At 42.0% G+C, this 24,012-nt stretch overlaps 5 protein-coding genes across 8 annotated transcripts; all 5 read left to right on the forward strand.

Moving 5' to 3' along the window:
- Nucleotides 1-4,764: 4,764 nt before the first annotated feature.
- LOC108095723 lies at nt 4,765-5,282 on the forward strand. Its single transcript, XM_017196897.2, has 2 exons — nt 4,765-4,857; nt 5,005-5,282. Exons 1-2 carry the CDS (start codon nt 4,788-4,790, stop codon nt 5,244-5,246), a joined length of 312 nt encoding a protein of 103 aa, XP_017052386.1. The 5' UTR covers nt 4,765-4,787; the 3' UTR covers nt 5,247-5,282.
- A 4,014-nt stretch (nt 5,283-9,296) lies between these two features.
- Nucleotides 9,297-10,146, forward strand: LOC108096007 (calmodulin). The gene is made up of 2 exons (XM_017197357.2): nt 9,297-9,938; nt 9,996-10,146. The coding sequence occupies exon 1, from the start codon at nt 9,416-9,418 to the stop codon at nt 9,911-9,913; it is 498 nt and encodes a 165-aa protein (XP_017052846.1). The 5' UTR covers nt 9,297-9,415; the 3' UTR covers nt 9,914-9,938; nt 9,996-10,146.
- An 85-nt stretch (nt 10,147-10,231) lies between these two features.
- On the forward strand, nt 10,232-11,051 carry LOC108096008 (calmodulin-A). Its single transcript, XM_017197358.2, has 2 exons — nt 10,232-10,819; nt 10,939-11,051. Exon 1 carries the CDS (start codon nt 10,322-10,324, stop codon nt 10,814-10,816), a length of 495 nt encoding a protein of 164 aa, XP_017052847.1. The 5' UTR covers nt 10,232-10,321; the 3' UTR covers nt 10,817-10,819; nt 10,939-11,051.
- LOC108096009 (calmodulin-related protein 97A) lies at nt 10,959-11,439 on the forward strand. Its single transcript, XM_043209019.1, has one exon. The coding sequence runs from the start codon at nt 10,959-10,961 to the stop codon at nt 11,403-11,405; it is 447 nt and encodes a 148-aa protein (XP_043064954.1). The 3' UTR covers nt 11,406-11,439.
- A 2,438-nt stretch (nt 11,440-13,877) lies between these two features.
- On the forward strand, nt 13,878-16,426 carry LOC108096027 (treponemal membrane protein B). 4 transcript variants are annotated; one of them, XM_017197377.1, is made up of 4 exons: nt 13,878-14,409; nt 14,601-15,009; nt 15,250-15,344; nt 15,431-15,531. In XM_017197377.1, the coding sequence occupies exons 1-3, from the start codon at nt 13,975-13,977 to the stop codon at nt 15,297-15,299; spliced, it is 894 nt and encodes a 297-aa protein (XP_017052866.1). In that variant the 5' UTR covers nt 13,878-13,974; the 3' UTR covers nt 15,300-15,344; nt 15,431-15,531. The 4 variants fall into 4 exon arrangements, with proteins under 4 accessions (XP_017052866.1, XP_017052865.1, XP_017052868.1 ...); XM_017197379.1 differs by lacking the exon at nt 13,878-14,409 and adding an exon at nt 15,982-16,426 and having other exon boundaries at nt 14,902-15,009; nt 15,431-15,767; XM_017197376.1 differs by lacking the exon at nt 15,431-15,531 and having other exon boundaries at nt 15,250-15,413.
- Nucleotides 16,427-24,012: the final 7,586 nt, after the last annotated feature.

A 24,012-nucleotide genomic window follows, 5' to 3' on the forward strand; every position in this document is an offset into this window, starting at 1 on the left:
ATGCAGGGCTATAGATAATCGCTTTCCCACCACTCCGCCAATAAAAACATTAATTATTTCTGCTGTAACACCAATCCGACCAACTTTCATGACAGGCGGCGAACAATGCCGGCGATGACTCCATAATGAGCATAATTAAGCCACACAATGTGCATTTAAATTATAAATTAATTGAGCACTGAGTGGGTCTGAAGGGCAATTGCAAAAAACTGGAAATAAGAGCCAACAAACAATAGCTGCTAAAGAACTCTATAAAACTGTTGAAACTGTTGTTTACATTTGGCCAACTAATTCATTTATGAGTTAAGTGAAAAGGTAAACACATAAGCGAATTAATGCAATTTTAAAAACGATTTTCTTTTTTCATCCATTTTGAATACTTAATCAGCAAATTTACATTTTCGACTATAAAAACTTGGCCCTGCCAAAAATACATTTTACACAAATTGAAACCCTAACGAGCCAACATTTTATGACACATTTTTCACTGCAAAACGCTGACGATTCAATTGAATTGAAATGCAGCTTCGATGGGCGGGGAGCGAAAAGGAGTTTGCACTGCTGTCATCGAAACCCTGCCCAACCGACAAATGAAAAAATTGGGGAAACAGGAACAAAACCCTGGCCAAAGAAATTAAAACAAGCATCGGGAAACTGGGAAAAAACAGGCAGGGGAAAAAGGATGGTTAAAGGGTTGTAAAGCATTCGAAAAAATGCAAATATGTATGCCAATGTAAAACAGAAGCTGCAACCGGGGTACCATCACATAAAAGTGCTTCAGTCCCATCCTCCTATTTTCCCGCCATCCAAAAAGAACAATGGGAGCACATAAAAAAAGTAGGGTCGGATCTGGAGGAGTGGGTGATAAAGAAGAACCCTTCTGAATGACATGACTAAAAACACATAAAAAAAATACAAAAACAAAAGAAATGACGAGAGTGTTGATGGAAACCGAGGACGAAGGACTCACGAAACGAGGGGCATCGAAGTGGCAATGCACTCGCCAAAAGAGTGAAAGATAATGCAAAACCGAAAGAAAACCCGGAAAATTCGTGAAAAGAAAACGAAACGAAAAAATTAAATTGCTTTAAACTGTGGGACCACTGAGTGAAAAAAGAATATATATTTCATTTAATTACTGTAAAAGGTACAATTAGAAAACAAATATAAACACAAAACGGAAAAAAAGGGAAATCTGAGAGAGAATTGAAAAAAAGCAAATGTGTGGAAAAGCTCATTTAATTTGTACTGGCACTTTAATGCTTAAAGTTTTCTGCTTTGTTATACAAATTTAAATATATTTTTTGGACTTTTTTAAATTAAAAATCACAATATTGCCATTAAGCTACTTAAAATATTCCGAAACGTAAAAATATCCTGGCCAACGTTATGTCGTTTATCGCGTCATTGGACGTCGTGTATTTACGAGTATTTTTGCCTTTCTTTGCTTGCCCACATTTTTTCAACCGTTTTTTCATGACATAAATTAAATTGCGCATTTGGTCGGTTCTGGGAATATTCCTTTCTGTGGGTTCGTATATTTATATTTATATATATACGTCAGCCCCATTGCGCTAAAAGGTGTAGATGTATGTGTTTGTGCTGGATGCAATATAAAAAGCGAAATGCAGCCAATAAAATATTGACAGTCAGTTGACCAAAACGTAGCCAACAGAAAACTTTGTGTAAACACGAAAGGGAAAACAAGACAGCAGGACAAGGGAGCTTTATTTCGTCGAGCAGGATCTCCCGTGCACATATTGTAATACGGGATTTTCCGCAAGTATTCTTCAACTCAGCAGAGCTGCAATCGGACGCTCATTAGCTGATTTTCCACCAGCTTAACTAGATTCCAGATACATAAATTACAGTCGCGAGGCACAGGATGTTACAATAAACAGATTTATAAATTACCGCCAGCAGCCAGCAGCTGGCCATTATTTATGGCCGTAGGTTGACAGACAGTTTTCCCCTTTTCTCGCAGCCATTTTCCCTTAGTTTACAGTGGGTCGCCATTTTCCCGGACACCAGACTGCGGTGGTTTTTACAGGTTAGAAAGATTTGCTCGCCCTCCTTCCCTTTTTTTTTTTTTGTATATTCTGGCTAATTGGCAATGGCTTACTTTTGTGGCAGTCCAGCAGCGGCCATTGAGGTTTTCTTTTGAATTACATTTTCTTTTAAAGATTGAGGGATTTTTAATTATTTGCTCGGCAGTATCCTCGAAGTAGCACGTTGAAGCTGATGGGCCGCCACACACCTGCGGCGTAATTTTCTACACTTTGCAGCATTTTTCTTTCAGCTCCGGCATCTTATCATTTATCAGCAGTCGGGGAAGATCAAAAGCGAGGACGAGCCATCAAAAGCAGGGATATACTTTACTACATATCCTTGTATATACTATACATACGATGGCGTAGGGGGATGGGTATCTTCTTCGCAATTTCTCACCGAGGTGAGGACCCCTCCTAAATTCCAATCTAAGCCCAGTCTGTTATGTGGGTCGAAATGCTGCGACTGCTAGCCATGCCATTTGGCCAAATGAAACTAATTTTGTTGATTGTACACTCGCGCTGCTGGAATGGAGCACCAGCAGATGCGAAGATGCGCAGCTTTATAGCCATCGACAGTTGATATATGGGCGGTTGGGGGCGTGGCCTAGGGGTTTAGTGGCTGCTGCCAGTTAGAGTAATCATTTCCCGCTTTTTTGTGTATATATTTAATGGGTGCCTTGTACTCTATTCGCTTTTTTCGATAGATAAAGCTTTTAAAATAAAAAAATGTAAAATAAGGTTCTTTTGATTGGTATTAATTCCTAAAAATCAGTACACGGTCCGTACTCAATACTTGATACCTTCAATTAAATATATAATAATTTTAATGCAGGGTATCTCATAGTCTCATTTTAATTTTTCCCCTTTAAACATTTTACTTTCCGCTCTGTCAAGTGAGATGTTCGAAGAAAACGTAGCTGTTGTGAAATTATCTTTAATTGATTGAAATCTCTTTGTCTCGATGGGCTAAATTACCTCGTTGGAGCCGAGCTGTCTAATCGGGGCCAAATCAATATGTAGTGGCTGCAATCAATCGGATTTGTCCCATCAGGCGACATTTTCAATGGAGTTATTTCCTTCCTTTGTCCCTGGCGAATTATCGGAGACAGAACCTGCTGCATTGCTCTCTCGCCTTATGACATTTTATTATACCAATTAGACCTTCCTCCTCTGCATTGTTTCATGCTTTTGCCTCGTGACAGACACACTTTCCCGGGGCCATTGTTCCCTCCGGATGGATTTTTCCGTTTCCCCTATTTTCCTTTGTGTTTTCCTTTCTATTCCCTAGTTTTCCCTCGACTTGCCTTTTCTTACACCTATTTCAGCCGATGACTGCTCAGAATTTACGGCCCTCGATTGTGTTTTAACATTTATTCAGAGAGAGTGTGGGCTAGTGGACTGCGGACCGTGTCCTGGTTGTACTGGTTGTCCTGGTTGTCCGGGTCGTCCTGGTGCCACTTCACTGGCAACACACATTTCTCAAATGTTGCAACACTTGGCTCCGCCTGTTGTTGCCCCATGTGCTCGGCGCACAAATGACATTTACATTTCGAGCACATAATGTTGCGAGAATTTGCAGCTAGTAGTAGTTTTATTTTGCACCCTTTTATTTTTGCTACCTGTGACCGGGAGGAGCACTCTTGGCCCTGTAGTATTTTTTCGGGTGATAATTGCATACGGCGTCGTGCACTCGACAACAGCAACAACAAGTGCACTACAAGTTGCACGTTGCTGTTGCACACGCTGCTGTTTCCCATGTTGCCAGCAACTAACAACTTCCTACTTACTATATATATGGGAACAAACCTTCATGCCTTTAATTTCTGCCGAGGCAAGCAAGTTTCACCAGGAAAGCTGCCACAGGGAAAATATAGAGAAAATACACAGCGGGAATATCAGTAATAGTACAATTGTATTAAAATACTACATTATTAATAATACTTTTTTATGTAATTAATATTGTTTGGTATTTGTGTATTCAAACGAGCAATGAATTTACAACTCCAACAAATTTGTGTAGCTAGAAGAAGATTTTTTTTTAAGGTGCATCTCCTACCAAAGGATATTATTGAATGTCGAATAAGCAGCCAAATGAAAGAGGAAAATCCTGGCCAACGGCTTAGGCCGTTTATCAACCGTAGTGACCAGCAGCCTGACAGGCAATAAATTAAAGGACCTAAATACAAACAGCTGATACAGTTGCTACTCCCGACGAGAGGGCTTCAATCCGGAGCCCACTTCAAAGAGATTGCCAGAAAAGCCGCTAAGTCGGAATATGTTGCCCTGGCTGCGAGGCCAGAATGAAAATGGCTTTAAAAGTGTTGGCTGAAAGGGAAAGCGAAAGCCACTTAGACGCATGTGATGCGCTGATCAAAGCGCACAAGAGGGCAAACTTTATTGAACTAAGTTTGTTACAAAGCCACCTGTAACCCGAGGGGGCCGGGAAGTTGCCAAGTGGCAAAAGGCAGATTGTGGCCTTAAGTGGCTGAAACGCAAGTTGGATTACAGATAAATCAGCATCAAGATGAGCGGCTAAAAATAGAGTGTTGCCAGGCAGAAGGCTAACCAGATTATGCAGTTTACGCAAAGTTTGAAAGAAGTTTACACCGCATAGAAATCGAGGAAATCGAGGAAATATCTCAATCGGTTCCAGTTTCAGCGAAACGAATCACCTATTTTGAGCCCATAAATGTATAGAATAATTTTAAAGTCTCACAGTCTTTCTGTAACTTCGACATGAGGTTCACTTTGTTTGCTTTTGTGGTTATCTTTGCTCTTGGCTTTTTGGGTCAGCATCAATCAAATGGTGAGTAGACGTCACTCAATTATATATTATTTAGCCAACTTAAAAGTAGTGTGGCTCAACATGAAAGTCCAAAAACTAAAGATGTAGTTTACCATGTATACATGCATAATGCTTGAATAATCTGTACATTTAAAATTTATTTATTAGCTGACTGTAATGCCGCAACTTCAAATCATTGGAAGAATGATGACGACTTGGACGAAGGAAGTTGCCCGTCGAAAGAAACAGATGAGAATGAATTCAAGGACACTGATGAAGCAGAATCGGATATTCGTAACATTTTAAATGACGAGCCGGAAACGGAAGTTCAGCAGCCTGTATATGTAACCATAATTAAATTTATTAAGTTTGTATGGGAGTTTGTAAAAGCGTGGTGGAGCTGGCAATAATAAAGGCGATAAGGCGAATCTGCCAGCAGAGCCAAATCAAATTGCTTTTTAAGTTTTTTCAGGATATATCAGAGTCAAGTTTTTCCCTCGTTCCTTGGCCATTGTTCTTCGGCTTTGTTCTCTTGACGATCCTGCCAGAAGTATTCTTTTATTTCCTCACTACTTTTGTTTTACTCTGTGCTCTTAACCCCCCGATGCATTTTGCAATTTAAGTTATGAAAAACGTTTCGTTTGGCTTTGTTGTTGAATTGTTGTTCCTGTCAGTGTTGTTGTTGGTATTGTTGTTGTTTTGTTGCTGCATTGTGGCTTTTGTTTGCGTTGTTGCTTTGCATGCATTTCACATGATCCGGCAGTTGCCGCTTTCCATTTGGTTTATTGCGAATTTTATTGTTTTACGGTTGTTTATGGCAAATGCCATACACCGAGCCGTGTAAATATTTGTTCTAGGCCGAGTCGCCCACAATTCCGTTTGTTCGTCTGCCCGGCAGCAACGGGCTTTCGTTTGAGCCAATTTTCACAGAGACAGACCCGGTTACAGCCACGCTTAAATATGCACAAGTTGATAAAGAGAAATGTTTGCTGGCCCATTTCAATCAGTGTTATGCTGATGACCAAACTATAAAAAGGCAGAAGGTCGGTGCTGCCGAGTAATATCATCAATTTCCATACATATTTCTTTATTTACAGCCACGTGTTTGGGGAAAAATGTATGTAACGATACATAAAATAAAAATAAATGACTCAATTCGTTAGTTTCTTTTTAAGTTGGTTACATGTGTTTAACGAATTTCTACCGCTCATATTTACTAGCAACAAAAGTTAATTATACCGAATATACAGGGCTCGACGGCGACTTCTGTTCGGGCTATTAGGCTAATGGGCTTGCACAAAACTTTAGCCGGGCCAGAACAAACGAGCAAACAAGCAAACCAACTGCAGTAAAAACAAAGCGTGTAGAAATAATGTGCTAAATGAACAAAGCTCCGGCTTACTTTATTTTTTTTTTTGGTGCAGAGGGCGTGCAAATACTTTCAAAATACAAATAAAATTAACTAAAACTCAAACTCAAAGCAAACTCCGAGCCAAAGTCCAACACGGGCCGAGACCCACCAGTTTTGTTTGGGCCGAAAGCCCACCGGAAAATTTTTGGAAAACGCTCAACTCTGAAATAATTAAAAACTAATTAAAGGGGCGGAAGGGTTGTGGGCATGTGGCAAGCTGTTGTAAAACTTAATTAACTAAATGAGAGCAAGCTCGGCAAGGGCAAACACAAAAACAAAATCGCCATGAAGTTGTTGTCCAAGCGCACACACGGCGTATGAGTAATTTAATCATGTTTCATGCTGTCCTGGCCAAAGGAAGGCGGTCCAGAGAGCTGCGTTTGTTGACACCCACAGAATGCAATTTGCGCCACAAAAACAAACAAAGCAAATCTTGGCAAATGGGGGAAAATACAAGGCGGCGAGCAAAAGTCAAACAAAGTTATATCCGAGATTGGATTTTAAGTTTTTGGATTAGTTGCAGCTCTCTGGATGCTTTCAGCATAATAAAAGGGGAGGGGAAATACTATTTGCTAAGTGTATAATTATTCCTGACAGCACTCACATAAACCTAAAGTTTCTAAACTCTGTTCTGCTTAAAATTTTAATGAAAATAAGCTTATTTTATTTTTAAACCATTTTCTAAGCTTTCATTTGGGACTAAAACAATATTTCTGTTAAGTTATTCATCCACTTTTCAGTTTTTAGGAGATGTTTATGACAACCAAATTTTTGTTCTACCGAGTTGCTTAAACTCTTCGTTTAAAGATGACTTCCCGTCGGTTTTCACTTGGTGTACTTCCAGCCGTCACTTCGCCTCGGGTCGAAATTCTGCTATTGACTTTCATATTTGCCTTTCCACTCCAGTCGAATAAACCAGTCAGCCGGCATTACCTGGGCTCAAAAGCACTCCACGCACGTGCCATCAAAGTGAAACAGAAACAAACAGGAAGGGAAAGGCAATGGGATCCCACGAACGAAGAACCAAGAACCAAGAACCCCAAGGAGCCAAGTCGAGCCGAGTTTGTTCTTCACTTCTTTCTTTGCTGTCTGGCTTAAGTGCGTTATTTGCTTAGTCGCAAGGTGCGGGCATATATATGTATATATAGACCATAATACAAAAGCCAAAGGTGAGAGGCTGTCTGATATCCATAAACAAGAGCCTGCTGGACTCCGACTTAACTGCTCTGGCCATTGATGAAAAGCAACAGCTGCAGTTCACAAGATTGAAACCGGAAAACAAAAGAAAACTCCTCTGGCATTCAGTCCTCCCTCACAAATGCCATTGCCTATTGTGGGCCACAACTGATTGCAACCGGTGGCTATAATTCATTTCCGTAGTTGCACTTGTGGCCCGACTGCCCAGTTGGGATCCATCCCTATATTGAAACCGCTTTTGCTTTGGCATTGGCATAGACAAATCTGCGACTCCAATTGCTGTCCGGCGTGATTGAATGACGTTACTTTGCAACTGGTCGTCGACTGGGCTCCATAGTTGTGATTTCCAGCTGCCAGTGGCCACTCAATTGGATTTCAGGACCGCATTGTGTGTCTATTGGTCGGACCCAGTCTTCATATGCTTAATTGAAATGGCGGGTGGGAGAAGCCAAAAAGGCAATTTGTGTTCATCAAAGGAAACTCAGGATGGGTAGACCGAATTTTGGTAGAACTTTAAAAGAAGTACAATTAAAAATTAAGAGTTCTTTAACAACATGGAAATTATAAACTTTAATAGGTCAAAAGGATAACTCAAACGTATACTGAACTAGCCCACAACATTTCTGGTTGGGGAACTTCATCTGCCTAACTGCTTAGGACACCACAACAACAAAGGGATGCTCACTGGGATGTGTAGCCAGCATCATATAGAGTCTCAACTCTCACATTAAGAGATTTGCACATGGAAACCCTTTGATTTCGCTACAGAAATGCAAATTATCCAAATCCCCCAGAGGTCTGTGCCATTTCGATTGCGGCTCGGCTGTTGCCCTTTCGTCCTGTTTATGCCTGATTAAAGTCAAACAACAAACATATTCCGAGCTGCATTTGCCAGACAATTGAGTAATCATATACATTTGTGGTCAAATTGATAGCACTGTCTACGAATGCTAATGCAACAATGAGCAATGGGACGGCAAAATCTAATTTGTGGTAAAAACAAAATTAATTTTAGTCTCATAAACAAAATAAATAAATTTTTTAAAAACAAATACGTATTACTAACGTTTCAAATTGAACTATTTGTTGCTGTACTCTGGTCCACTCTAATCCATTCCAAGAAATACTTGACAATGCCTTGTTGTGTGACTCAACTTTGGCCCAGTGCTGAATCCTTCGTGTCCTTCGTGGCCAGGATTTGCTTCTCATTAGCAAGAAGTTCCCATTGTTCGCCCCACTGGGGAGTGCACGTGTGAGAAAGGATGGCCAAGGATTCGGGTTTGTGCAACTCGGCTCCCGCTCTACTTGCACCCAAATTATGCAAATTGCTCCAAATTTTGCATTGGATAATTTTCCTATTTGCCCGTAACGGCCAATAAAAGAAACAACAAAAAAACATTTTATGTCCCAAGGGACCGACAGTGGCATAAAATGGTTACCCAGGAAAAATAGTCAACAGTTGTATAAATGCAGCAACAAAAATACAAATAAAAATAAAATAAAAATAAAAACGATACAAACTGCGTCGCATTTAATTAAAAATGTAATTACCCATGCTTTTGAACAGCCGCAATGCTCGAAGCCCTAGCCAAAGGCTATAAAAACATTATTCGGGAAATTGTTGCACAATTTAACTGTTAAATCCTGTTATATTTTACTGGGCGTTACTATATTACGGGGATGTGGTCGCACGGAGTTTTTTCCTCGTCATAAAATGGTGCTCGCCTGAAAAGAGTATAACCATGTCAATGCGGCAATTTTACCATTAACCTACACTGAGAAAACTGAAAACCCCAAATTTATGATCTAGTTTTATTTTCCGGTTGTCATTCCGTTCAATTTCTGAATAAATTTTAATGTAAATTTTCATTTTTAAAGTTCAAGACAAAATTTTAACATAGAATTGAAATTGTAAAAAAATTATAACTGTACAGCAAAATTTTGTAGCTTCTAAAACAATTTTTATTCGTTATGGATGATTTTGATTTCAGCAGTCCACCACCGGAGGTGCGAACTATTCACACACACAATCTGAACGACGAACAACTGAAGGATTGTGAGGAGGCTTTCGCACTCTTCGATGACGAGAACGCCAAGGTCATTCCCATAAAAAATCTGAGGGATTGTATGCGAGCCCTGGCCCACACTCCACCGGAAAACGAGTTGCAGGACTATATCACCGAAATCGATACGGATGGATCGGGCGAACTGTATCTCAGCGATTTCTGTTACATCATGTCAAAGCGCTACGAGAATTCTACTGTCGAAGATGAAGTTATTCTGGCGTTCAAGGTCTTCGACAAGGACGGGTCTGGCTTCATTCATGAGAACGAGTTTCGTCAGATAATGACTGACTTGGGTGAGGAAATGGAGGAAGACGAAATCGAGGAGATGATTCGGGATGCAGACGCCAATACGGAGCTGAAAATTGACTATGTTCGCTTTGTGACTATGATGATGGAGACATAAAAATTTTTTATATTTTCAAAGGAGGGTGAGTATCTTAAGGTATATTTGCAATTTCTAACATAACGGCAAAACCTATTTACAGATCTTATATATTTGAATATCACAGAACTTTGGAATATACTATGCAGGATTTTATAAAATTACCTTTTTATTTGGGACAGGAATATTGGACAAAAATTATGAAATAATATGACTATACCTTTATTTCTTCAAGAATAAAGCTTAGAAAATTTTTTGAAGTATTTTTATTTACAGAAAAAGTCGCATATTATTTTTTAAATAAAGTAACAATTCGTAGACTTTCCCTAAAACTTCAAAATGAAATCTACAATATCAAAACATTCCTAAATTCGTAGTGAGTCCGCAGTGACCCCAAAAAATTTCTCAGCCTTAACCTCTTTTTTGGCCATGGATTTTGACTTCTTTACTCCGCCGCCCGAGGAGCGGATCATCCGCACCAACAACCTGACCCCCGAGCAGCTCAAGGATCTGGAGATGGCCTTCTCCCTGTTCGACACCCAAGATCTGAAGATCATTCCCATACAGCAATTGAGGCCGCTCATGCGATCTGTGGCTCACTTTCCGAGTGACGCGGAACTGCAGGATATTAGTAACGAAATCGATACTGATGGATCCGGCGAGCTGTATCTCAGCGATTTCCTTTTCATCATGTCTCGAATCTACGAGAACATGACCCCCGAGGAGGAGATCATTGCCGCCTTTAAGGTTTTCGACAAGGAAGGCAATGGTTACATAACCGAATCGGAGTTCCGTCACATAATGAAGAATTTGGGGGAGAATATGTCGGATGATGAGGTGGAGGAGATCATCCGCGATGCGGATTCCGATACTGAAGGAAAAATAGACTACGTGCGATTTGTCAACATGATGTCCACAACATGAGGAGTTGAGTAGGCTTTGCGAATTGGGAGCCTGACCTTTCAGTTTCAAAACACTTTCGGCACGTGCTCCCACGTAAATTCTAACAATCTATAGCCCTGTTAACATCTAGATATATTCCCTAGAACCCTGATATTATATAAGGATGTCTGAGTTGACGGAGGAGCAGGTGGCCGAGTTCAAGGATGCCTTCGCTCAGTTTGATAAGGAGGGCACCGGGAAAATTACAACCCGCGAACTGGGAACCTTGATGCGCACTTTGGGCCAGAATCCCACGGAGGCCGAGCTGCAGGACCTGATCACAGATGCCGACAACAACAGCAACGGGCTGTTGGACTTCACTGAGTTCTGTGCCATTATGGCCAAGCAATTGCGGGAAACCGACACCGAGGAGGAAATGCGAGAGGCGTTCAAGATCTTCGATCGCGATGGAGATGGCTTCATCTCACCTGCTGAACTCCGCTTTGTGATGATTAATCTGGGCGAGAAGGTCACCGACGAGGAGATAGACGAAATGATCCGTGAGGCCGACTTCGATGGAGATGGCCAAATCAACTACGAGGAGTTTGTGTGGATGATAAGCCAGAAATAGTTCGAGAATTAAATTGAAAGGGGTCACTGCAAAAGGTTGGGTAATTACTGCTTTGAAAGGGTAAAACGGAGGGATGAGTTCGTCAATGGGTTTCATAAGTTGGTAAATTTATGGCCACAGGGGAATTTTGCACATTCCCAAAACATTCCCATTAGTTTTTCGGTGTGCCAGGTTAATCCTTTCCCTAATTTGCAGACTAAGAATTTTTCGAGCATGTCCCACTCTTGAAAATGTTTGATGAGAGCGCCCCATTTTCGTAATTGTGGTTGGTTTAAGGAATTTGCTTTCTTTCTACCTCGACGTCAGGTGAAAACTTTTAGCATGAAACACTCTGCGTGGTTTTAGTCCGCCTTCTCGTTTCCCTGGCAAGTGGTTTCTGCTTCCACATGCGGCGCCTTTGTGGCCAGACGAACAATTTTCCTGTTGCTTAAATTCAATTTGCTTATGCATTAAAATTAAATTTTACTGTGGCCTCAACGGCACCGGTTCGTTCGGCTTGGCTCGGTGGGAACCTCTTGGGTCCCGTGTCTTGTGTCTGGTGTCTTTATAAATATTTCGTGTGTATTCTGTACACGCATATATGAATTTCCAATTTTTCGGCGAACAAGTTTCGGTTTCAGCTCAGATATGTCAAAATGCCAACTTGCTTAATTGAGAGTCCACAAAACAACGAGCACCGAATCGAGTCGAATCGAAGCCTTAACTGCAATGTGCATCCGCATGGAATAAGAACAAAAGCCCAAGCAGATTTCAATTTCAGATCTGACATCAATAAGCACTTACAGTGGCATAAATATTATATATGCTCGAGGGCTGGCAAATATATGTGTCTATATGCGGTCCAAACACCAGAACGACATCGGCACTTCGCCACCTCGCCGCATAGACGAGTTGGTTTTCAGTTCTCATTGCTCGGTGCTCAGTGCTCAGTGCTCAGTGCACAGTGCTCAGTTCTCAGCTCTCGGTTTTCAGTTAACAGAAGGCACAGGACACAGGACACAGGACATGTTCGATGGACTGACTGGCTGCGGAGGAAATTGAATTTGCGGGCGGGTCCTTCCTCCTCCGATGGGCCATCGGATGGTCTCGGGGGCACTGCAATATCGGGGCAGGATATTTGAGTGGCAAGCGAGTCAGACATAAGAATGAAATCACATCGGATCCAAGAGTTTTCTTTGAGTTTGATCTATGTGTTCTTCCTGAAGGCCGTACATTCTGAAAATTGATGGGTTTGTTTTCATTCGTTTCCTCGGTTTCCATAAAGTTTCTTAATAAAGAACTATGTATTTTGTTTCTCATCAGGGCATTTCCAGTTCGTTTCGGTTGATTTATTCTATGCACTCAAATACATTTTAAGTTCTAGCAAATCAATATTAGTTTTTGTTTTCAAAGTTTGCATTTAATGCTGCTAGCAAACTTGAAACTACTCTTCTTGTTGTATTCATTGCTTATTTCATTATCATTTTCCTCTGTGCACGGAAAAAACAGGCATTCTGCTGGCAGAATTTTCATGCACATCGATTTCTTCTAGGCGACTCTTTTTTTTTGCGGTTTGCCGCCCACATTCCGCACTCAGAGTGTCATTTTTGGGTGGGGATTGAATGGGGAAGGATGTGGATGTCGAGGAGGAGGGGGATTGGAACGGGGATGGAACACTTCCGCACAGCCACTTGAATACGCAAAAAGGCGAATGCAAGTGACGAGGTCCATGAACAAGGACGAGTGTGTCCTGGCCGAAATGCGGACTTTTGCGCCAGGGGACGACTTTGCTGAATGCCCACACTCTGCTCGAATTTGGTCTGTGGTCCTGGCCGCATATACACACAGTTTAAACTGTTAAAGTTATCTGCTATCTCTAATTGAGAGAGAAATGTGGGTGTTGCGTGTTGGGGGGCTTAAAACTTAAGTTGTTGATTTTATTACGCATACGCCTAGTGGCTGTGGCCAGGGTCCTTTTCTCGGCCTTCGCAAACTCACCCGCTTAATGGGGAATGGCGAAGCTTTCCCGGGCCCTCAATCAAATGGAGGGAAAAGCCGGGGCTTTCGTCATGGGAAGCCGGCAAAAACCCTTTCGGATTAACAGATCAACGCACAAATGACCCGAGCAATCGTCTTGGGTTTTCCCGCTGCTCTGTTTTTCTTTGCCGATTTCCTCCTTTGGCTGCCATTTCGATAAGGCCGAAAGCTTATCGGGGCTGAAGGACTTTGACGACCCAATTAATTCCTGTTCAAGAGCAAGCCTAAAAAAATGTTTCCACATGCATTGTTGGTCCACTTTTCATGTCAAGAAAAAGCGAAGGAAAAAAAGGAAACCTAAGTGAATAAAGTACAAAAGAAAATAAAAATGAGAAACTCGAGGACGTTAAGTTAAATTGCGCGGAAAAGTTATGCGGCCCTGATGCCCAGACTTTACTTTTTCTAACAAAATGAAAAACTTTGTTAAGCATTTTACTCCCTAGAACGCTCGCCACGTTGGCTTAGCGGAACTAGGAACTACTTGAAATGTAAAAATGTTCAAGCCGGAGCTGAAAAGGCAAACTTGGCAGCAACTTGGAAGGCTCACGTAATTATGCGCCTTGCACCGTCGCCGATCCTGGTCCACCTTCTCCTCTATTACCTGCTCTTGATCCCGACGGTCTTCTCTATCAACTACCAGTCATCCTCCAATTGCCAGCAGTCGCAGCCAAGACAGCAGTCCTTGGATCAGTCCGATAACCAAATGGGCAAAATGGGCATGCGGCTCGGCAACTCCAAGCAGACCGCCACCAACATCGCTCAGAAGGCCGCCCAGGAGGCCAAACAGGCCTCGGACACCCAAGCTCCCGCCGCCTTAGCCGCCGCCCGCCAGGTGAAGCAACAGCTGGCCGAGAAGGCCATTGCAGCCGCCAAGGCCGCCGAAGCTGCGCTGGCGGGGAAGCAGCAGCTCCTCGAGCAGCTGCAGGACGAGGTCCACGAGGCGGAGATCATCGTCCAGGAGGAGAGCAACTCGTTGGTCAGCTCGCAGGTAGGATAAATGTAGAGGTTTCAAAAATACGAGCTTTAAATTATTTACTAGTTTTGTATACCCTTACAAAGGATATTATAGTTTCAGTCAGAAGTTTGCATCACCATCTGAATTGATCTAGACGTGTTCTTATTTATATTGTTTTCTTTTTGGTCTTGAATATAAATCGTTTTATGTTGTTTCATTTTTAGACACATCTTAAAGCCGCTGTTGCCACCGCCAAACAAGCTCAGTCGCTGTTGCAGTCGCTGCAAAACTTGGTCAAAATCGCCAAGGAAGCCGTATTAAGCGCAGAGGCATCGGCTTCCGGTGCCCAGAGTGAGTTGCACGAGAAAAGCCAGCTTGTGGAATCCGCTCGCCAGCGGGCAGAAATGCTGGCTCAGCAGATGCACTCCGCCAAACAGGACTACGCCAACACGAAGAAGGCCGCTTACCGAGCAATTTGTGCCGCCTCCGAGGCGAGGCAAAAGGCAGGTCGGGACCGAAGGACCACCGTGGTAGCATCCGGACAGCAGCAGGAAAAGGAGCGCCAACGACAGGTACAAAAACAGGAGCAAACGTACAAGGGACAACCGGAAGAATGGGAATACAACGAGCTGGGTAAAGCTATATTTTCTAATTGAAGACTGTTTTGCAATAGAAGTTATTTTGTTAATATAAACAGAATGTGGACTATTGTACTTTTTTAACAAGTATACATTAATAAAGCTTTTGGTAATAGATATTATATATTTAATTAAGGCACAATAACTTTAAAAACTTATTTTTTAAGTTCTTAATACGCATATCAACACAGTTAAAAAATGTGAAAAAATTTTGGTTAAACATTTTATTCTCTAGAATACTCGCCACGTAGGCTTAGCGGAACTAGGAACTACTTGAAACGTTAAAATGTTCAAGCCGGAGCAAACTTGGCAGATACTTGGAAGGCTCACGTAATTATGCGCATTGCACCACCGCTGATCCTGGTTCACCTACTCCTCTATTACCTGCTCCTGATCCCGACCGCATTCTCTGCCAGCTACCAGCCATCCTCCGATTGCCAACAGTCGCAGCCAAGACAGCAGTCCTTGGATCGGTCCGATAACCGCAAAACGGGAAACTCCAAGCAGACCGCCACCAACATCGCTCAGAAGGCCGCCCAGGAGGCCAAGCAGGCCTCGGACACCCAGGTGCCCGCCGCATTGGCCGCCGCCCGCCAGGTGAAGCAACAGCTGGCCGAGAAGGCTATTGCCGCCGCCAAGGCCGCCGAAGCTGCGCTGGCGGGAAAGGAGCAGCTCCTCGAGCAACTGCAAGACGAGGTCCACGAGGCGGAGATCATCGTCCAGGAGGAGAGCAACTCATTGGTCAACTCGCAGGTAGAAAATAATAAAAATTAAATAATATTAAAATCAGTTATTTTTTGCAACTGTCTTAGAAAACAAATTCCAGACAGCCTTAAATAAGAGAATATAAGAAAATATCATTAAGTTAAATGTAGAGGTTTCAAGAGAGCGAGTTTTAAATTATTTTCTTATTTGTAACCATTTTTTCTACTTAATAAAAACTAGTTTAATGTTGTTTAATTTTTAGACGCATCTTAACGCCGCTGTTGCCACCGCCAAGCAGGCCCACTCGCTGTTGCAGTTGCTCCAGAACTCGGTAAAAATGGCCGAAGAAGCCGTATCAAAAGCAGAGGCATCAGCTTCCGGTGCCCAGCAGCAGTTGTGCGAGAAAAGCCAGCTTGTGGAAACTGCTCGTCAGCGGGCAGATATGCTGGTTAAGCAGATGCATTCCGCCAAACAGGACTACGCTAACACGAAGAAGGCCGCTTACCGGGCCGCCTTGGCCGCCTCCGAGGCGAGGCAAAAGGCAGGTCGGGATCGAAGGTCCTCCGGAGAGGAAGCTTCCGGGCAGAAACAGGGAAGGGAGCACAAACTTCAACCGGAAGAATGGGAATACAACAAGCAGGGTAAAGCTATATTTTCTAATTGAAGACTATTTTTCAATAAAAGTTATTTTGTTAATGTAGACAGAATGTTGACTTTTGATTACTTTAATATAATATAGTCCTTGTTATTGACATTGAACATTAAATATAGGATACAAACATCTAAGAGAATATTCAATGCCTAAACTACTTCTGTGAACAATATTTTATCTCTCATAAACACGGATTCCTTTATCGAAAGTTCTAAAAGAATATTTTATGCCTAAAATATTTCTGTGAACAATATTTTATCTCTCATAAACACGGATTCCTTTACCCTGTTGAAGTCGGAACTTTAGTTTAAAGTTCGCCACACGCATAACCCCATTTGCAAATGGAAAACGATGGGACGTTGCAACTTCCTCTGCCAAATGCCTTGGGGACTTTGCTATGCCAATCGAAGCGTTGGGAACCGCAGGACTTCGAAAAGGCAACATGACAGTGCCAAAAAGGGACACCAAACCCAATTGGCTTGTAAAACAATTTGACCAAAGCTATTTTGTTATAACTTTCGACTTTTTTTTGTTGTTTCCCTTTTTTGCTTTTCAGTTTCCTTCTATTTTGTTGTTTTTTTATTTTGTAGAGAGTGACAGTGGAAAAGGGCGTGACACAATGGGCCGCATTACAAAAGTTTTCACCACACGTTTTCAATAATGATTAGTTTTGGGATTCCCATCGGGAATTGAGAACGGATGAGCCAAGAACATAAAGTTTAAAGTTTTTCGGTTGTCTTGCGCATCGACAGTTTGCCTACACGAAATGGCAATAAATAAATGTTGGTTGTCAGCGTATTAATTGGGTCATCAATTGGGAAAAGTTGCCCTGAAAGGATTCGATCCGTGAAAAGCTCACCGGGGAGTGGTTAAACGAACAATGTGGGTTTGAGGTTGTTTGTGTCGTCTATTTGGAGACAATTTTCGAGGGAGAACAAGCGATTGTTTCTCGAGACAAGAGTTATCAGGCATCAACTAGCAATCGAAGGAAGCCATCGCCAGTTGAGTTTATGATCTGGCCCAATAAAATGTATCCAAGATAGCCGACTCGGCCCAAATAACTGCCCAATTTATAGTTTGGCTACGTTTTAAGAGCCCTTACCATCCGCCGTTGACAGGCAGACAGAAAGGGTTCAATTGAGAGGCAGGTTTTTCCTCCTTGCCCTGCTATTTCATCGACCCTAGACCCATTGCTACACCGGAAATAAAGCTTTAGAACATTGTAATTTATTTTATTGATTTAGTTACCAGAAATAAAAAACGTACATTAATCAGAGCGTGATATTTTAAAGGATTTCTAATCTGTAAAGTGACTAAATAAAATGTAATAGTTATTTCAAATATGTTTTTATATTTATATTTAAAAATTATTTATATTTTTTTTATTTAGACCATAAATTTTATTTCAATACGCTTATTGGCTTTATAGATTTTCTCTGTGTAGAGTGGAGTCAAGGCTTTTAGAGGGCATTAAGCCGCATGTGGCCAAATCATTGCCGGAACAGAGCCATTCTCCCCATTCCGGGCATTCAGCTGCTAGATGCCAGAGCCCGAACATTCCACTCCAGAGCCGGGCTGAGTCCCGTATATTTGCTGACACTTTAATGCCAAAGCAATCTGGCAAGTGTTGATCGCTCCCACAACTAAATAAACTACTACTAAAAGTCAGGGCCAGAGCCCCCCGTGTCAGTCAACAGTATCAGCATAAACCACAATGCCACGCCCCCTTGCCAACCAAATCCGAGTGGCCGACCCCCCGACACGCCTCGAATCTCAACGGCAAATGTATTCATTTCGACTCTCGAGAACTCACCGAATTCAGATGGTGCCGGTTTTTGCTATCCGGGGTCCGGTTTCCAATTTGCGTTCCTGCCTATTTCGCAAAACAAATCAAAACAAATGAAATGAAATCAATTCAATGAAGCAAATCAAATTTCATGCGTATTCCGACGCTATTCCCAGCTTTTGTGGGTCTCACCCGCTGGACAATAAAAATTTTTTGGGCCCCGAAACGCAACCGAAACCGTAACTGAGTAAAATCAAATCTGTTGCTGTTTTCCCGAAAAGTTGCGGGAAATATTGTATATTTCGTTGGGTGCTCGTGGTGTAGGAAATAGGCGTTAAGTGCGTGTGTATGGCCAAGACCATAAAAATCTCAGGCAACAACATCATTTGTGAAACTCCCCTAATTTCCACATCTCCACTGGTTGTGTGAGTGGCATGCAAATGAAAATCGACAATGGCATACATTTTCGGGTCTCAAATTGACTTTTGAACAAATACAAATGTTTCAAACTGCGTGAAAGGAGAGCTGTCAGATCCGAACCGCCGGCTAGTCAAAGAGTCAATTTATTCCGCTCAGCTGGAGGCCGATATCATCGCATATCATTTACATTTTCACCTGGCGGTGCTCCACAGCTGTGAAAAGTCTCCCTGCTGCCGCTCCCATTCGTGGAAATTGTTTCCCATTTACTACTCGCTTTAATGGCAAAGAAGCCGCCGATATTTGCGCATTAATTTCATATCATTAAACATTTGCCCGGGTATTATTATTTACCAAACTGGATACCCAGCCAGCGGAAGTTCTGTGGTGCTGGTGGTCCCCCGTTAATTGGAAATGTATTCAGGTGGCGAGGAGGGGAGGAGGAGGGTTGGGGATTTGGGGGCATCAGGGGTTAAGTGTTGTGTACCTGGTTGAATATTGAAATTTATGCGAGTGGCGAACTCTGAATGGCGCAATGTGTTTGTTTAGTTTAATGACGGTTATTATATTTCCACTGATTAATTATTGTCGATGATGCCAATGTTGTTTCGGCGGAGGCTATTAGCTTGATTAAAGGTTACAAATGTGTTAATTAAATACCCGCTTACTGGTTAATCTCGACCGGAACAAACAAATTTCCCTTTGTTCAAATTCTATTATCTTTTTTACGGGTGTTTCAATAAGTTTTACAACTGGGAAAGAAGTTCTCTCCCCCAGCACAATAATATTATCCAGATGATACTTATATCCTTTTGCTGTTAACACATGTTACTGAGCTGTTCCCCTCTTAATAAATTGTGACTCCCTCTGGTGAGTATAACTCCCATTAAGTTTCGAAAACTTTTCTTTGGAAAACGTAACTTCTGCCTGGGATTTTATTAAAAATCCGCCAGAAAAGAAAACTTTGATGCTAAGCAAATGCACCCCAGTGGCAATGTCTGAACTTTATAAAGAGTGAAATGGGCTAAGGGAAAATATTAATTTTCCACAAACAGAGACAGCGAAAGGGTGTGCACTTCCGCCCACGAAAAACTATGAAAACTCATTTAACAAGTTGTACGAGGGGCAAGCGAAAAAACAAAAAAAAAAAAGTAATGGGGGCACACCGAGGAAAAACACATCGCCAAATGCAAAACTTGTGTTGACACGACAACTGCCCCGCCCTTTAACCATTCCTAAGTCCTTCGCCAGGTGTACTATATGCTGATGTCTCTACGGGAAAGTGGATTACGGAAAGTGGAGACAAAAGTGGGATGCACTGAGCACGGATAAAGTGTTGCTGCTCCCCGTGCCATTTCACATTTCCCATTTCACTGACGGGACGGAGTGACAAACTTCGCACGTTGCACAAAGACGCCGGCAAAACTTGAGCAGATTACTCAACGCATCCAAGGATCTCAGCAATCCCCTCCACTCTCCCTTCAAATCCTCTTCTTCATTCCCCGCGGCAGTATTCTCTATATCCACCTTTTTTTTATGGGTAACACAAACCCGGTACTTAGTGAAAAGTGAAAAACCAGTGTAACAATGTTGAGCTTTTAACGGTAAATTGTTGCTAGAGTCGGAGACCAAAAGACAAAACTTTTTTTCTTCCGAATGAGAAACAACAAAGTTGAATGAGGTGAGCGCGGAGGTGAGGCAAGATCTCTGGTCTGGGTAAACGAAATGTGTCAAGTAAGTGCAATGCCTCAAGTTGAAATTTATGCAAAGTGCGCCAGTTTAGGGGACAAGTCCTCCAACTGCCACCCACTCGAACCCGGCTCCACTCCGATCCCCGTGCCTCTTTCGCCCGGAGCACTTCAAATGCATTGTAATTTCAATGCTAGCTCGACAGTCGAGAGCGAATTCCGAGCTCTAACTGGAAATATTTGGGAAAGTTTTTCATAAAAAAAATTAGGCTAAGCGAACGCAAGGAAGGTGAAAGCTGTATGCTCTTGGAGCAAGAACTGTTTTCCATTTTCTTGCTTGCTAACAAGGTTAAGAGCCAGTTGGAGTATGTTGGAAAAGGAAAAGCGTATTTATTTGTTTGTAAAAAGGTTTAAGCATGAACATAACCAAAATAGTTTAAATAACTCACATACCTTAAGCACTCAAATGGAAAGCCCAAAAGCAGAAAGAGTATAGCCATGACCAATTCACCGCCAGACTTAATCAAATTTTTTGTGCTGCTCCAAACTTTTTAATAAGCAGCGAGCTGGCAAAAAATAGTTGCAACAGCGGCAGCTGCAACTGAAGGCCAGCTAATAGCCGAACACCCGGCTAGTTTCGGACTTTAAGCCTGGACTTGGCAGGAGGGTCGAAATTAAAGAGACAAAGGACACTTTCCAAAGAGGTCCTCGCCCGGCTGTCAATTGTCCGCAACTTTCGGCCGAGGCCATCGAGCAGGAGCCAAAACCAATGAAATTCCACACAACTGACACGCTGACTGACAGCCTAAGCGCTTCCGCAGCTGCCCGCTTCAATAGATCCTTGGCCAGAAAGCTCCTTGCACCGCAGGAAAAGTTATGAAAAATATTGTCAGAGTGGTCTCATAATTAAAAAATATCTTCAAATTCATTCATACATATTTTATCTTTTAATAATCGAAAACTATATCAAATTGGGTTCCAATATGTAAGTATCTTACATTTTTTAAAGTACAAATATTACTTTAAAATTGACCAGCTAGGGAATATATAAATCCTGATCCCATATTTCTTTCGGTGTACTTCGAACTTGAGTCCGACTGAGAGGGAATGACATGCAAGTCTGTTCTGTGCGTGATCCATTCAGCCCACTCGACGTTTGTTTGACGAAATCGCAACTGAGTGGCGAGGCGAAAAGGAAAAAGGAAACGATGTCCTGGCACGCAACATTTCTCCCACCGCAGACCAATTCCCGCTGATGAGCAGCCGGAGATGGAGGAGGAGCACGTGGAGCAGGAAGAGTAGGAGGAGCCCCACCAGCACTTGGTTGACTGTCTGTCAGTTTAGCGATGTCACTTCAACTTCGAAAGGGGGATGGGGCAATTGACTGTAAGTAGCCAGGAGCAGGACCTGGAGAAGGGCCAGGGTCCGGATGTTGAACTGACAAAGGACGAAGGACGGAGAACTTGGGCGGCTGCAGCTTGCATGGCATTAGGATTAGAAGTGTTTATGCAAATGCGGACAACTTTGAGTGATTGCACGGCAGGCGCTTAAAAGACAGGAACTTGACTTGACAGCCACTCCTTGGCGGAATGCCAAAGGGCCCAAAGATCGAAAGGAATGCCAGCCCTCCTCTAATGGCATCGAGCCATTTAAAAACATCTGCGGCCAAATTGATTCGAAATCGTTTGCATAAACGTGGGCTGGCTGTTTGGTTAACTCAAATTACCTCCGCTGCCTGACTGATGCCATAAATAAACAATGTTCGATTGCTGATAAATCTCCTACGTGCGCAGAAGTGAAAGTGAGCCAGACTTGAACATTTGTCAACGTAAGTGGAATTGATGATGTATGATGTTTTTAAATAGAAGATTACACAATAAATTCACTTACAACAAACGAAACTTTTAACATAGGTATCTCAAATAATTGTGCTTTAATTGATACAAGTTTTTTTAGAGTTTAAATGTAAAAGTTTATTTAAAACAAAATGCCCAATTGTACCATTGTACCAATATCATCAATATAACTGCAATCAAACTGTCTCAAATGTTTTCAACTGGTTGAGTTAAATTTTATCCGGCAATTGTTATTTTTTCCGTTCTTACCACACAATAAAGTGGACCATTCTGCGCTTTTGTTTGTGGTTATCCATTCGGGTTGCAATTGCAATTAATTTCTCACACATTTTTAAGTGATTTTTGCCTTGTTTTTTACAGATGTCTGCTGTATACTTTTTTTGTGTACTTAACCAATGCAATTTGCAGGCCTCGTTTTAAAATTGTTAATTCGATGCGCATTTCGAAATGGGGTTTTTGCGGGGCGAGGGGTGAAGGGTTTTAAGTGCATGCCACTTTCGGTGGCATTGTTAAAATTATAAATTAAAGCCGCAACAGTGGCAGCTCCGGAAGTCTCTTACGCAATTTGCACTTTGCCGAAAAAAAGTCCATTAAAATCGCAAATCAAAACGAAATCAAATGCTTGACACAGTTCACGATGAATGGCGGTGGCAGGGGCAAGTGGCACGGTCTTTCGCACAAACAACAGATGCAGCAGCCAAACCGCAACAATGGCAAAGTCCTTGGCAAGTATTTCACTTTCACGCCGCAGCCACAAGAGTCGAGTCTCGACTCGACCCGGGACTCACTTGGCTAACAGATTTCGAGTAAGTAATTGCTGCAGTTCTCAATTTCCCCGACTTCTCTGCACCGCTGGAAAACCTCGCCACTCCAACACACACATAGACACTGTTGGCTTAATTGTCTGCTGTTTTCTTTCCGTCGCAAAGTTTTCCTTTTTGCCTATTGCAACTGTTTTTTCCCTTGTCTTAAAGCGAATCAATTAAGCTGAGCCAGCCACAAATTGAAGAGCAAGCTGCCGGATTGTAATTGTCTTCGTCTGGAAAATTTAAAATGTTAAATCTTAGTTAACATTCAATAGAAAGCAAAATAAAGTAAAGTAAATTGTTTATTTTGTATATTATCACCATTAGCTTTCTTTATTTAAAAGTAACCGACATTACTTTCATTATTTATATTTATTGCCTTACCTTTATTTTTAATTAATAGTTTATCGGAGAAGCAACTTGCAAAAGGCCTTTAAATTTCTTTACAACTTTTCAGTAAGCCAGTAAAAGTGAAAAATTGTGCAAAAACAAAGTTGATCGGATTATTGGTTTAAGTTTGCCCACTACCCATCTAAGAGAAAAATAAAGAAGTACTCTATAGAATTTATACCGCTTTAACTTGGATTTGTAAATTTTTTATGTTTACCCAGTTTGCGTATTCATGAAAGCACATCCACCAATTGACTTTGACCAAGCTAATTAGCGCGAATTTAATTTCGATTAAGTTTGAACAAAAAACAATGAAATCTGTGCAATTAGTTCATTAAAAACTCATAGACAGCAAAAAGAGCATGAATTTAAAGTTTCCCGGCAAACCGCAAGGCCTTAGGCAAACTTAATTCTATCAATCAAATATTCAGTTTGAGCAACGTCCGTGTGGCAAAGCCAGGAGCTACGGGCGTGTTAATTCACTGATTGATTCAAATCAAACACATCTCAATCTGCAGGCAATTCGAGATCGAATTTCTTATCCGCACTCCGCAGACATATTAATTCCAGTGCAGCGAAGGCCCGAAGACCTGCGGGCTGTGAAACAGCCGGTGGGCGACGACAGTTGGCCAATTGGACACTTGGCCAGCGCAATCATGGCCAGCTGATGGCCTCGCAATCGCAGGCGCTGTCGCTGC

This window comes from Drosophila ficusphila, unplaced genomic scaffold (genome assembly GCF_018152265.1).
Source record: "Drosophila ficusphila isolate 14025-0441.05 unplaced genomic scaffold, ASM1815226v1 contig_791, whole genome shotgun sequence".
Taxonomy (NCBI): Eukaryota; Metazoa; Arthropoda; class Insecta; order Diptera; family Drosophilidae; genus Drosophila; species Drosophila ficusphila.